This window comes from Rhinopithecus roxellana, chromosome 16 (genome assembly GCF_007565055.1).
Source record: "Rhinopithecus roxellana isolate Shanxi Qingling chromosome 16, ASM756505v1, whole genome shotgun sequence".
NCBI classification, from domain to species: domain Eukaryota; kingdom Metazoa; phylum Chordata; class Mammalia; order Primates; family Cercopithecidae; genus Rhinopithecus; species Rhinopithecus roxellana.
Genome location: NC_044564.1, coordinates 66,105,160 through 66,119,590, shown reverse-complemented (window position 1 = coordinate 66,119,590; position 14,431 = coordinate 66,105,160). Strand labels below are relative to the sequence as shown.

General features: G+C 43.4%; 1 protein-coding gene across 14 annotated transcripts in view; it reads left to right on the top strand.

The window, feature by feature from the left end:
* The window catches only part of NFIB (nuclear factor I B), a 241,872-nt gene that overhangs the window by 2,236 nt on the left and 225,205 nt on the right, over window positions 1-14,431 (top strand). For 5 of the 14 annotated variants that reach the window (XM_030919684.1, XM_010354677.2, XM_010354676.2 and 2 more), the window contains exons 1-2: window positions 6,335-6,777; window positions 12,742-13,273. In XM_030919684.1, the coding sequence (XP_030775544.1) occupies window positions 6,748-6,777; window positions 12,742-13,273 (562 nt within the window). In that variant the 5' untranslated portion in view covers window positions 6,335-6,747. Of the gene's footprint in view, window positions 1-6,131; window positions 6,778-12,741; window positions 13,274-14,431 lie in introns of those variants that run through there. The other 9 variants (XM_030919688.1, XM_030919685.1, XM_030919683.1 and 6 more) reach the window with 4 other exon arrangements.

The window sequence follows — 14,431 nt, the reverse complement described above, 5'->3', positions numbered from 1 at the left end:
TTTTTACTGGCCCTGATGAATTTTAAAGCCAAGTATTGTTGAAAGCTATTTTAATAGGAAATTGATTAGCTGAGTGTTCCATATAATAAATGGTGACAGTTTCATTGTTTGAGGTCCAAAATAAATTTTTATTCTTTAGCAGACATAGGCATCCATTTAATTTTAATATGGTCAGACTGAACAGCAGCATAATTTTGAGTGAATGTGATGTCACGAACATCTGTAACTTTGTTTTTGGAGTTTTTGACATTACACAATTTGATAATATTACCGCTTTGAGATTCATTGGCTTGTATAGTTAAAATTTCAGATACATTCAGAGATAAAGTTTACTGAACATATATTTTGTTTAGGCCCAGTTGTTTGTATTTTTTCATTGTAATTATGTAATTGTTTCTTAAATTTTAATTTGAAAATTAAAATGCACAATTCTGTTGTTATGCATTGTTTTGATTTTGAAATTCTGTTGTTTATTATGCAGTTTTTAAAGAAGAAATGAGAGAAAGGGGTGCAGAAAGTTTGAGTTGTTCTGCCATGCACTTTTTATACTTAATACAGAATGTAAAGACTACTTAGCCATTTTGGACAGAGCTTTCTATACCTGTCTTAAAAACCTATCTGTTTTCCTATGTTACAAGGCATGTGTATAAGGGTAATAGAAGCCAGTTTACATGTAGAAATAAAATGATCATATAGTTTTACTTTATAGGTCAGCTGTTTTGAAAAAGAGCAGTAACTGCAACTCTCAATATCAGCAGACAAGAGACATTGTGTGAGAGAGTATATGGAACCTTTGTTAACATTGTGGATGAAGCGAGGCAACTATTACCTCTATTTTCAAAGTTTAAAATACATCGTGCAAAAGTTACAGGGCAACTGCTGACTCTGTAATCTGTGGAGCAAATGTCTTCCAATGTTGGGAATCTCTGTTGATGAACTGGCCTCATCTCTGTTGAGAAGTGAAAACCGGCTAACCTTAATGGAGGAATCTGGCCCAGGTGGTGTTGAGATCAGAACTGTATTATAACTTGTAAATATGCTAGAAATATAGACATACTTAGTGGGACACTTTTTTTTTTTTTAAACGGAGTAGAGGCATTTCAGAACTGATATTATTAACAACGTCATTTTTCTCATTTACTTTTGTCCTCAGGGGACACTAAACAGCTCCCAGAGGAGGAGAAAAAGGTCCAAGAATATTTGTTTATTCATTTCAGTGAAAGGCAAAGGGCTAGCAATGGGGGTGGGGAAACTAACCAGTTGTGAATTCTCTGGTGGGGAAAAAATTACTACCCTAATTTGACAGTAGTACTTTAAGGGCTGGGTATGATTTTGTTTTTTGTTTAAGAGTAGTAGACAGTAGTAGTAGTACTCAGGAGTAGTTTAAGAGCTGAGTAATTTGATTACCTGAGCTGGTTAAATTGATTTTGCAGTTCTCATCAAGTACAGGCACTTTCAATATTTGTTGGTTGTTTATATCTGCATTTATGAGTGGATTTTTGGTGTTTCTCCTTATTGGATATAAATTTGTGTTTTCCAGACTACACATGTATGATTTTTATGGTTCATTTGGAAAAAGGAAACATCCCTGGGCTTGGTGCAGTAGATACTTGCAGTTTTGCAGGCCTGCTTTCTGGGGTCAGGAGGTCATCTGTCTCTTTCATATTAAGTTTTTAAATATTGGTATTGGCCATGCAGCCAGGGTGTGTGGAACTGTTGAACCTTCTTGCAAATCACATGCAAGAGCTAAAAAAAAAAAGTCATCGGGTGTATTGGAAATGACAGCTTTGTTAAGCTCCAAGAAATCTTTCATGAAACTGCCCAGGATTTGCAACCTGTCGCTGCAGTTTCTTTAGGAAGGCAATGGTTAAAAGAAAAACAATATTAGATACTTGAAATGTCAAGCTCCTCTCTGGAGATCTGTAGTGAAAGGCTCAAATGTGGTAGCATTGCTTATTTCAAATATACAACTGGGTTTTGAAAAATCCAGTGAGCTGAAGCACTGGCATTCTATTTAGAAATCAATAAACTTTCTGTTAGAAAGGAAACTTTTTCCCCCCTTATAAGGTAGCAAGGAGATCTAGTGAGGAGATCTTTAAGAATAATGAAATAACAGAGTTTCCTGTTGCTGAGAGAATCATTCACTTTACCTCCTTAGCCAGGTTTTGGGGTGAATGAAAGTGGCCTATCACACCAGTGCTTTTAACCCTCTCAGTGTAGGAGGGAGAGATGGAGTTTAGGAGTGGTAAGTACCAAAGTTTGAGAAGTGTTTGGCCCACTTTGATACTATCAGAAGCTTTTCAGAGATATTTCCACTCTTAATACCACGACACAGACATGCTACAAAAAAGAGAAAGTGAATACAATACATGCACTTTCTCAGTTCCTTCTTCTACCTCAGATTTAAAAGATTGAGATTTTCAAACCAAAGGTGGTGGACAAGTGTTGTGCTAAGAGAAGCCAGGTATCCCATGCAACCAAATCCACCAGCCCCTCTTTTCAAAGGATTCCCTTCCTTAGAGTTCTTCCAGGGAAGGCCTGCAATGACCTTGGCATTGGCTGGACAAGAAGCAGTGTTTTGGGGGGGGGTGTCAGCCATTCTCCACATAGCTGCAAGGCCTGAGAAGACAGTCAAAGCCATAGAAACTGAGCACCCCCATAAACCTTTTTCAGGGAGTCTCTGTTGCTCACTCTTCATTCCTTTTTGGTTTTCCTCGCCTCACCATACTCCCATCTCATTGTCTTTTTTCTGGGAGACAAATCAAAAGCAAAAACTATCAAGCATCCTCCATGGTCATCAAAGTGCAACCAGCCATAAGCACCCTTAAACGTGGGGCAATGGAAAGAGATCTGAACCCCTAAGTGATGGGCCTGGGAGGCCCCAGACATCTTCACTTCTCTGGGGACTTACCTGGATCTGACGCTGCTTCTTCGCCCCTGGTGTTGCTGAAGCTTTTGTGGGCTCTTCTGTGTAATACTTGTCAATTTTTCCTCTTTCTTTTTTAAGCTTGTGAAAAACTTTTGGATGCAACCTAGTTTTGGTGGCAGAAGGAGATGGTTTCTGTTGGGAAGGGAAACTAATAAAGGGAGGAGGGGTGGCGATGTCGGGAGACAGTTGCCCAGGGCTCAGCACTGGGCCTCTTTTTGCCAGGGGACAACGGCTGGTTCTGGGCTCTCAGGCTGAAAGGAGTGCTCTCTGGGTGCCAGGATTTCACTGGGGGTGGTGTGGTGAGGAGGGAGGGAAGAAGGGAGGGAGGGAGAGAAGGAGAGATGGGCGCTCGATTTTTAAAGAGACCCCGAAATAATGGCTTCTGTGAGAGTCCAGGCATTGAAAGAGGTGTGTTCAAGGACATTAGTGCATTCCTGCCAAGGGGAATGTCTTTTATGGTAAATTAACTCCAGTTAAATTGAATATTTGTTCAAAGGGAAACTCCAGTAGTTAAAGCTGGTATTATCAGTAGAGCTTCCCCGCCTCCTCCCCTCAGAATCTGGTGAGGGTGAGAAAAGGGATGCAGTGTAATGTGCAATACAAAGTGATGCTTTCGTGCTGGTGGTTTGTGTGTGTGTAAGATGAGGTTGCCTAAAATTTCTGAGATAAATGAGTATTTGCTGGATTAACCTGTCACCTCATTTCTTTCATCCATAAAGACTGCCAAAATAATCCCAGCATTTCAAAAAGAAGAAATGACCCGCACAAAGGAAACTAACGTTGTCGGAACGCTGACTCCAGGATTTGCCGGGGCAGGGGCGGGGACCGCAGGGAGGCCGCTCCCAGAGCGTGTGGCCGAAAGGGTTAACTCGCAGGGGTCCGCGCGATTTCCTCGACTTTACCTGTTTCCCCAGCCCCAGCAGCACCCCCTCCCCGGCCTCCCGAACTCCCCACCCCCCAGCGCCTTTCTTCTTTGGGCTCTGGCTTTACGGGGGCTGCAGCTGGTAAACTTGGCAAGCTCGCCTCATTAAGAGCGCTCTTTGAAAACGGACTGTGTTTGAGCATTTCCCTAATGAGGACAGGACGGGGTTAAAAAGTGACCATTTCATGGTTGACTTGAACCTGCCTACTTTTCTTGATGTGTCGTTGTGAAATGCTTGATGTGGATAACTCCCGCTTGGTGAAGGAAAAAGTCACTGGTTCCTCTAGGTCCGCTGGGGGAAGGAAGAGGGGACGGTGGGCAGAAACCAGAGGGAGTGTGAGGGGCTAAAGTTGAGGGGGCAAATCAAGAGCTGGGAAGCGGTGGAAAAAGGACAGGGCAATCGGGGGCGAGCCTCAAAACGCCCCAGCAGTACCCGTGGAAGCGGGGCGGCCCCTCCCTGGGGATAGGCCCGCCAGGCCCCGGTAGCCCCAGCGCCCCCGTAGCCCCCAGCTAGGTAGACTCGGAGCCCCAGGGGCTCACTTTTCCTCCCTCCATTGTCTGGGCGGCCTTTGCTTCCACCTCTTCCCCATCCACCCCAAGCAGAAAACCGGATTTGGGGGGGCGGTGTGTGTATGTGTGTGTTGGGGGGGGTTGCAGAAAGGGTGCAAGGCGAACTGCCTCCTTCAAAATCCCCGGAATCAAGTTCATTCACTCGGAGCCTCCACTGGCGGCGGGGTGGGGGCGGGGCAGCGCCGCGGTGGGGAGCCGGCGCGGGCGCGGAGCGGCTCCGGGCCGGCCGCCTCTGGAGGGCTGCAGCGGCACACGCACCCTGCGCGCGCGCGCGCGCGCGCGCGCGCGCGTCCGCCGGCCCGCCCGCCCCGCAGCCCCGGGCGCGCCGCGGCCCCGCCCCGCTTGCACCCGGGCGGGTAGGGAGACGCTTTCCGCCGGCGCCCCGGGCCCCGGGGGGTGGGGATTGGGAGCCAGCCAGCGGGGCTGCAGGAGGAGGAGGAGGAGAGCGAAGCCTGGCGCTGGGAGGAGGAGGGAGCAGGAGGCGGCGGCGGCTCGGCCGGGTCCTCCCGCTCAGAGCTAGGCCACGTGCACGGGGCACCCCCGAAGAGGGCGGCAAACCGCGGCGAAGCGCCGCACGCCGCTACTGCCTCGGGCGCGGGCTGTGGTGGGGAGACCCGGGACGACCCCGCACCCCCTCCCTACCCGCGAACCCGGACCCCGGGCGGGGCCGTCGGGGGCTGGGCGCCGCGCCCCCCAGGTCCGCGCCGCCGCGCCCCAACTACTTGGGCCCAAGTTCGCTCAGGCCCCCGCCTGCTCCGCTTTCCCCTCTTCTCTGCAGCCGTAGGCTCTGCGGACTGAGCCCGCTCCGGGTGCGAGTGTCGGCGCCCCAGCCCCGGCCCGGGGGCGGCCTGGGTGTGAGGGAATTTTCCACTCGTTCCTTTCTAGGGCTCAGACCGGTTCAGTGCTTCTCCCACTCGGATGTTCCCGCGGCTTAAAGAGTCCGCAGCGAGCACCGAAATACTTCTTCCAGGGCGGGTTTTCGGGGGTGTGTATGTGTGTGCCGGTGTGGGGAGGGCAGCGGAAAGAAGAGCTATTTTGGAAAAAAAAAGTAATGTTTATGTGGCACCGGTAGGATACCTTTAACAAATGAGGGAGAGGTGGGGGGGGGGGAGAGGAGGAGAAGAAGGAGGAGGAGGAGGAAGGTGGGGGGCGGGGGGTGTGGAGAGGCTGGTGCAAAAGGAATGCGCGTTTGCAGGAGGAGGAGTAAAGCGATGATTGTGTAATTAAATAATAAAACAATCCTTAAGTCTGATTTGGAGAGAGCTCGAGCGGGGTCCAGAGGGTGGAACCGGTGAATTTTTCAACTTCCAAGTTTTGCAACGAAAGAAAGCAAGAGAGGGAGGGAAAAAAAAGAGCTCAGAGCAGAAAAGAGAGGAGTTTGGAGCCGAGCGGGAGAGCGGGATTTATCGTTTGGAATTTTTCAGGAGATCGTTTTGATACCCCTGGGCTCTGGGCAGCGGCGGCAACAGCAGCCTCCACGCTCGGCCGGGTCAGACGCGGGGCGAGGTGGGCGGGCGGGCGGCCGGGTGCCGAAGACCCGGTGCGGGCGGCGGCGGCGGCTGCAGCCGGGGACCACGCGCCGCGAGTCTCCTCCGCCCCGGAGATCAGCGCTCGCGCCCCCTCCCTCATCCCAGCCTCTCCCTTCTCCCCCACCCCACCCCACCCCGCCCCCACCCCGGCCCTCTCCCGCGCGCGCTCCGCCACCCGCGCGCACTCGCTCACGCTGCCCCTCGCGCACACACATGGTCGGCTCGCGGCAAAGTTTCGCCTGCGATCACCACTCCGGGATCCTGCCGCAGTGCTTGGGGCTGTAACCTTGAACTTTCCCAGCGCGGTGACACATTCTCCCCGCTCTCCCTCCCGCCCACCCGCCCTCCTGCGCCCCCCTCCCCGCCTTTTTTGAAAAAGCATTTTACCACCAACCACCACCCCAATCCAACCCACACCGAACCTTCGCGCACCCCCTATCCCCCAACAACAACAACAACTGCAAAATAGAAAACAAATCCCCAAACCCAGGCGAAAAGCAGCCAACACCGGCGGCGGCGGCGGCCTCGGCAAGCACGGCCAGCGCGCTCGGACTGCAAGAGGGTTAAAAGTGTAGATTGGATTTCACCCCTGGAAATCTAGCACGCCGAGTGAACTTGAATCTTTGGCTATTTAAGGAGGACTGGGTTTGTTGTGAAGTTGCGGTGATCCAGCGCAGAGCCCCGTCCTGACTGATCGCATCGCGGGGCTCAGATGACTGTAAAATGAGTAGATGAAATTCTTGCTTCTCGAAGATTTTCTTGGGCATCTCCGGGAAAGTGCGTTTTAAGGCGAAGTCATGATGTATTCTCCCATCTGTCTCACTCAGGTACATGTCTCGGTCGCTTTCTCGAGCTTTCTCTCTGGCCCAAAATGCCTTTGTTTTGTTTTGTTGCGGACAATTAACTGCTTGAGTTAACCTCCGCACATCCCAGTCCCTGGAAGAAGTGGCCTGGAGTTGCAGCAGGCGTCACGGGGCGGCGTGGGAGCCGGAGAGCGGCCCCTCGCCCACGGCCACTGCGAGCGCCCAGCCCCGCGCCCTGGGCACGGAGCGCGGGCGCTGGGCCGGGCAAGGCCTCCGGGGGTGGGCAGGGCTGGGATCTGTAAGTGCGAGGCCCAGTGCGGGCCCCCCAAGTGCCCTTTGTGGTGCTGCATCCCCGCCCGGGGTGCCAGCAACCCCACTCGGCAGCTCGCTCACTTAGGTGGACTCGGGCTTTGGAGGACTTTACGGGAACTAAGGTTTTAAAAACAGCCAGTGAACTTGGGCAAGGGGACTGTAGCTCGAGTCTGTGTGGGCGCCGCTGGACACCGCTGCAGGCAGTGGGCGGGCGACGAAGCGAGTCGGAGGTTGTGGTCCGGGGACCCATTCCTTTGCTTTATCTGGGGATCTGAAACCCTGGTCCATAGTGACCCGCTGCACTTTGGGGTTTCCAGTGACCGCACCACAAAGGCAGTATTTACGTTGACACGAGTTAGTTGGTCTTGGTGATTGTTAAGGAGTTTTAGAACGTGTTCATTTTGTGGAAACCCGTTCATTTGACGATATTTGGGCGTAGCTCGTAAGGCATTTTAAGTAATGCTGGTAAAAGTAAGGTCATTTTTTTCTACTTTGAGAATTGTCCTAAGACCTTAGGAATAATGTTATGAAATAAAACACTGGTTTTATACTTTTTAAAAACACGATTTGTATCACTTTAAGCCAGACGGTCAAATAGAAAAGTGGCGAGACCTAACAGACTTACCTGGGGGCAGTTTTCATCGCTGCCCAGGAAACTAACAACTGACAAAGTAGCTAAAATGTCTTGGCCCAGAACTGTCATTTGAGGCAGTATTTTAAACCTCTAAAGGTATAGGGTAGCTTATTTCAGCTTTTAGGAAGATGTGTCACCGTTGGTAATTGATAACCATTTTCTTTGACATTGCCATAAAAACTAATAATATAAAGAAGTGTCAGCCAGTCTTGGGCGTGTTAAAATTTTAAAAATACCTAATATCACGATGATGCATTTTTTAATGGACAAATAATTAAGATTTCAATTGTATGACAATTAGAAGCCATTGTGATTCAAAAGGACTGAGGCATTCATAAATTGTGAATGAAGATGAAAACAATGATAAGGCTTATTCAGTGATTGGATACAGTCCTGTAGCTTTTTGGCTGACACATTTTTTATTGTTTATATTTTGTTTGGCATCTGAGTATGATTAACTTAGATATGGCTATTTTCAGCAAGTAAACATGCACTTTAATTTAACAAAACTGGAAAAATGAGTTGCTGAGCTATTTGTATTTTAAAAGCCATGAATGATAATAGCCAATAAATATGATGAAACTGTTTCAGGTATAACGAATTGCCTTTAGTTGTAAAAGTTACCATTAATATTACCCATCAACCGGATATATTTTTCTCTCTTTCTGATAAGCTATGTTAACTTGATATAATTTTTACACCGTGATCAAGTAAAACAAATCAAAGCAAGATTTTCACTAACAGAGTATAGCATCACTTATTCTCACCTGTAAAAGACTGAATAATTGTGCATTTCTCTATATTTCTAGCATCAGCTTTTCAGAAACATTGCTAGCAATTACATTGCATTTTTAGTCTCCTCCAAATATGTATTGAAAACTCACTAGTTTTATCTTAATTTGTGTAAGTTAAAAATCATATTGCAGCATTGAGACATATGGAATGTTGGGATCATATACAGCATAATCATTCAGCTATCACATTAGTTTTCAAAGATACATACTTAACAACAATAACTTGTGATAACTAATATCCTCTACTATTTTAATAATATAAATCTAGGCTTATGTATACAAGGCCTATATCAGGGAAGGTATTTTACCTTAAGAATTCTCACTTCACTAAGCTCCATGTGACTTTGCAGGTAATGTAGGTATTGTAAAAGTGAGGCCACATTAATAGTGTTACTTTTGTATCAGATCAATAGTTTTGTATCACAAGAGCCTAGTAGCTGTATGTAGCACAGCATGTCTCAGGACATGTAAATTGCAAAATAGAGTATCATTCTTAATTGGTTATAAACTTTTAAAAGTATCTCAGTTGTTGCAATAAGGTATCTAGGGTTTATAAAAAATCTTAATTTAAAAGGACCTACCATTAAATGTTATGTTTAGCAAAATGATATGCTACAGAATCAGCACATCAATAACCAATATTTATACACCAGTATAAATCAGATGTAAAAGAAAAATTAAGAACTATCACATATGATTTAATATTTGTTTAAAAATAATGTAAACCATTAATAATATAACTTTCAATTGGCATGATGGCATTAAATATATTTTTCTTTCATTGCTTTTAAGTTCTTTAGGTACTTTTTTTGCATGATTTATTGTTACATAGCAATGCGCCAAGAACACCTAGTATTTACTCTTCTACCTCTATGTTGGTCTAATTATCCATTCCTTTCATGGAAATGGAAGAAAAATAAATATGCCTAGTGGAATTAAGACTCTTTACTTTTATATCTGAAATTTGTAACTTTGTTATTTACTTTGTCAATTTAGTTCAACTAAAGGAAGTTTAAAAAGAGAATTGCTGAACATCAATGCATTTTACTAAAAATTCTGAAAGAGCAAAGTTTCATATTACTTTTGTATACAGTTTGATTTTAAATCACTTACATGTTTTGCTTTTGAAAAAAAATTTATAATTGCTTAATGTTATTGTAATAATCCACTGCTAGTTAGGATATTTGAAAACCTTAATCACCTTTTTAAAAAACATTTTTGTATCAGGACAGTTACTATGTTCCATATTCATGTCACTCATAATCTTTAAGACTTTAGTGCTACTCAGCATTAGGAAACAGTCACACTTGGGAGATGACATTTAGGCATGTTAATACAGAAATGTATGTGACTTATAGCAAACCTCAATTTACAGTCATTTTTGGAGGATATGTCCCCTTGTCAAATAAGTGCTTCACTTGAATTCACATAATAGTGAAACCCTGAACAATATCATAAGGCAAATTGGCAGCCTGAGAAAGTTTGCTACTTTTATTTCTCAAAAAAAGCATGTTTTAAAACAGTATTTGGCAGCATTGACAGCAGACTCAAAGGAACGTTTCAAAACTATGTGCATTTGCTAAGAATTTTCAAATTCAACCTTCATTTTGGATTTTGGTTGTTTAAAATAACTCATTAAAATTTTGAGCTTTCTTGCATGATAGATTATGTTTATAATCAAATATTGAAACAAACAAATTTAATCAAAACTGTGTTTGATGTCTTTATAAGAAAATGAAATGTCACTGAACATAGTACTTAAGGACGTAAGTACTTACGTGTTACCACATGGCTTAATATTTGTAAAATAATATTACATTTTTAAAAGCATGGCAAGGGTGGAATGAGTGAGGCAGAGCCCACCCACTCTACCTCATGTGCTCTTTACATTCGCAAGGTTTTAGTTTATGGGTGGATATATGTGTGTTTTTTAGTCATATCAATAAATCACAGTAAAAGATTATAGGAAGCGAGTTTCCAAAGCACATTTAAGTCCACATTTCCTTGAGCAGGCTTTCCTTTTGCATATATTCCTAAAGGGGATAAACAAAGTTTTTGTAGTTACAGTGAAAGCTAAAAGCATGGCATCAGAAAGTGTATGGAGATAGGGAGGTCTTATCATGGGATGTGGTTGCTGTGAGCAGGGCTGCCTTCCCACACAAAGAACAGATTGTGGTTTAACTCTTTCCATGGCCTAGTTTAACGTGCTTGAATAGTAACTGAATTGTTCAAATCTCTGCTGGAAACTACTGATCGGTTTAATGATTTCCTCTATGGCATTTGGTTATGCCTCATGCTGTGATGTAATCATCAGCATTCTGTATTGTTATAAAATTTTGATTCATACTTATTCTGGTGAAGGAACACTTACAGCCATGTTAGAACACTTTTGATAACTACATTATTGATTGGATGGGACACGTACTCCTTCCATATCTGAAGTGCAAACAGCTAACATGTTGTAGTCTGTAGCATTAAAACTTTGAATTTCTTCTTAAAAATACATTCATCTCTATATTGGATTTTTTTTTGACACCTTCTTTGTTAAAGAGTCATTAGTTGTACTTTCATCATATTTACCTAATAGAATTAGTCTTCTGTTAAACATAATTTATTCCACATAGTTCAGGGTGATTAACATGAGTATGTAAATTCTAACTTGGGATACAATCAGAGAGAGTTATTTTGTAGTTGGGCTGACAATATAGTCAATATGATCAGAAAAGTGGTGGTGGAAGTTCTCATTTGCTTCAAATCTTGGCTTATTGCATACATACGGTGTGCATGCACTGGACGTTAAGCTCTTTCTCTTTGAACAGTGATAGGCCTAAGCTTATAAGACAGGTTTTACCTAAATCAGGAAGTAATGAAACTCACTGCACTGGGAAGTGACTTGAAATATCTGTAGGTAAAGATTATCCACCATTCCTCACTGATCCCATCCCTTAAAAAAAGGCTTGGATGAAACAGGCAGGAAAAATGCAGGAGCCTAAAGGTAAACTACTTAATTCAAAAGATTGGTACTCTATAATCTATGTACCTGCAAATTCACATGCACGTGCATATATGCACCCACAGTTCTAGCTGATAATTCATCTACATGGCAAATGAATTGTATAGATTCCACAAAAGCAATAACTGACCAGCAGTGCACTCCTGGTGTCACCCCACCACAGCATGCAGAGACACAAAGAATGTAAAGTTGGTGCCAAGTTGCCATTTTTCATTGTTCACCTCAGATTGATTTTTAAGAGGTTTAGAATAATTGCTATACTCATGTGATTGGTGAACAAATTAATGGACTCTGTGGGGCTGCATATTCTATAGGGAAGCTGCTGGAAGAACATTCATGTAATTTTTGTTTTCAAGTTTGAAAACTTCTATTTAAAAATGCAAGAGTGTATGTGAGAAAGCACAAGAGTGCAAATGTGTGTCTGTTGGGAGCTGGCGTTGGTAGTGTGGGGAGAGAATGCACTGCTCAAAGTATGGAAACCTTCTGTTCAGGACACAGATACGACGAGCTATGTCCTTTGCCCACTTTCTCTCACTGTATACCGGTTTCTCTAGTTACCACTCTTGGAATGGTGCTGTTTCAGTGTTGGAATGTTGGACGTTTGATAAGAAAATGGATCAAGTTTAATGGCGCATGCTCTTTGTGCCACCAGCAGCCTCTTGCTGAGAGCATGCTCCAAAAGCGGGAACTGTGTGGCATTACACTGAGCATCTATATGCTTTGTGTTTCTGTGCCACAGAGAAGAGAAATGGACTGTGGCATCGCTCCTGCCTTCTGAACAGCTCTGCTCCGATTAAAAAAAAAAAAAAAAATCTCACTGTATTCTTTGTAAAATGGTACTGCATAGTGTTAGTTGGTCAATCAAATATTGAAATATTATATTAGGTGCCAAGCACCTAAGTTAGTTGCATATATTTTAAAGAATGTAGAATGCATGGCATTGGGGTGGAAACAAGGGGGATGGGGCCAGAGTGTAATATAAAATATAAACCTTATTTTCTTTATAGGAGGGAGAAGTGACCTGTGAATTTTGGTGGAAAGGGGACAGCTGGGCATACTTTACTTTCTTCTTGTCCTGTTATTTTGATAATTTTAAATAAGAAAAGAATGTTATTTTCATGTATAACTTTTTGTACTGAATTGGAAACGGATTGTGGTCTTATTTTCTTATTTTTTGAGCTTTTAAAATTAAACTGACTATGCACATCTTTTCCTCACCCCTCTGTCTTTCGCAGGATGAATTTCACCCATTCATCGAGGCACTTCTTCCACATGTCCGTGCAATTGCCTATACTTGGTTCAACCTGCAGGCTCGAAAACGCAAGTACTTTAAAAAGCATGAGAAGCGAATGTCAAAGGATGAAGAAAGAGCAGTCAAAGATGAGCTTCTCAGTGAAAAGCCTGAAATCAAACAGAAGTGGGCATCCAGGCTTCTGGCCAAACTGCGCAAAGATATTCGCCAGGAGTATCGAGAGGACTTTGTGCTCACCGTGACTGGCAAGAAGCACCCGTGCTGTGTCTTATCCAATCCTGACCAGAAGGGTAAGATTAGGAGAATCGACTGCTTGCGACAGGCAGACAAAGTCTGGCGTCTGGATCTAGTCATGGTGATCCTGTTCAAAGGCATCCCCTTGGAAAGTACCGATGGAGAGCGGCTCATGAAATCCCCACATTGCACAAACCCAGCACTTTGTGTCCAGCCACATCATATCACAGTATCAGTTAAGGAACTTGATTTGTTTTTGGCATACTACGTGCAGGAGCAAGGTAGGAGCAGATTGTTCTTTTTTCTAGCACGGCAAACACTGCACACAAACCTCTGTAGACTGAGTATCTGGCTTGAGTTAGATGGTTCTCAAGGCCCCTAGATATCCTCCACCCTCTCTGGGTACAGTAGGGTGTCCGCTTTCATTCACATGTCCACTGCCATGTGCGAGCCATGTAAATAGACACGGGGCTTTCATACCTGGATAGGCTTGGATACTTAAGAAAGACTACAAAGAGGTGCTTTTTCAAGTATCTAATAATACTGTTTTTCAAAGACATAGGGTAGTCTAACAAATATAGTTCATTACACTATACTTTCTGTGGTAGGCTACATTTTTGCATCTAGTCTAGTAATCTTTTCCTGATTTGAAAATGTAACTTTATTTATGAATAGTCAAACCATTCTAAGTAATTTTTGTATTAATCTTTTTAATTAATGAGATAGAGGAACTTTGTTTATGAATTTAGTGGTATTGCACTGAAAATAGAACTAATGTTTACATTACAAAATGCTTAAGATAGATAGTATCAAAAAATATATCATACGTAGACCTAGATTTACTTAATTTTAATATTTCTATCATCACTTTTGATTGTGCAGTATTCACTGTCGATTAAATAGAATTGAGTTATTATTTAAATGATTTATAATATGTTCCCAGAGTTATTTGGGAACACTTAATAATGTTAGTTTACTTGTATGTAAATTCATAAAACTTACCGAGGAGGAAAGTCGCAGCGCTACTTACAGAACAAAAATAGAAAGTGGACTGGTTACACTGGTTTAAAATAAATTTCAAAAAGAATACAGAAACCGCATACCATACCTATTATTTAAAATACCTGATAAGGAGAGTGGTATAAATGTTGCCTAAATAATTAAAAAAGATGATGTTATTACTGAATACTTCAGTTAATGAAATGTTTATTTTTATTTTTCTTAATATATTTTCCTTAAGTAGGTAAGAATTTCTTTTCTTCAAATAAATGCATCAAGATATAGATGTCCTTGCATTAGCAACAATCCATAGTAAAACAATCATTTTACAAAGCAGCATACCAAAAGTAGACTGAAGTTTGAGCTGTCACAGATGGTGGGTCATTTCCAAACTTGGCCTGATGGGAAGAGAAATGGCCTGCAGATAGCCAGGTGACAGA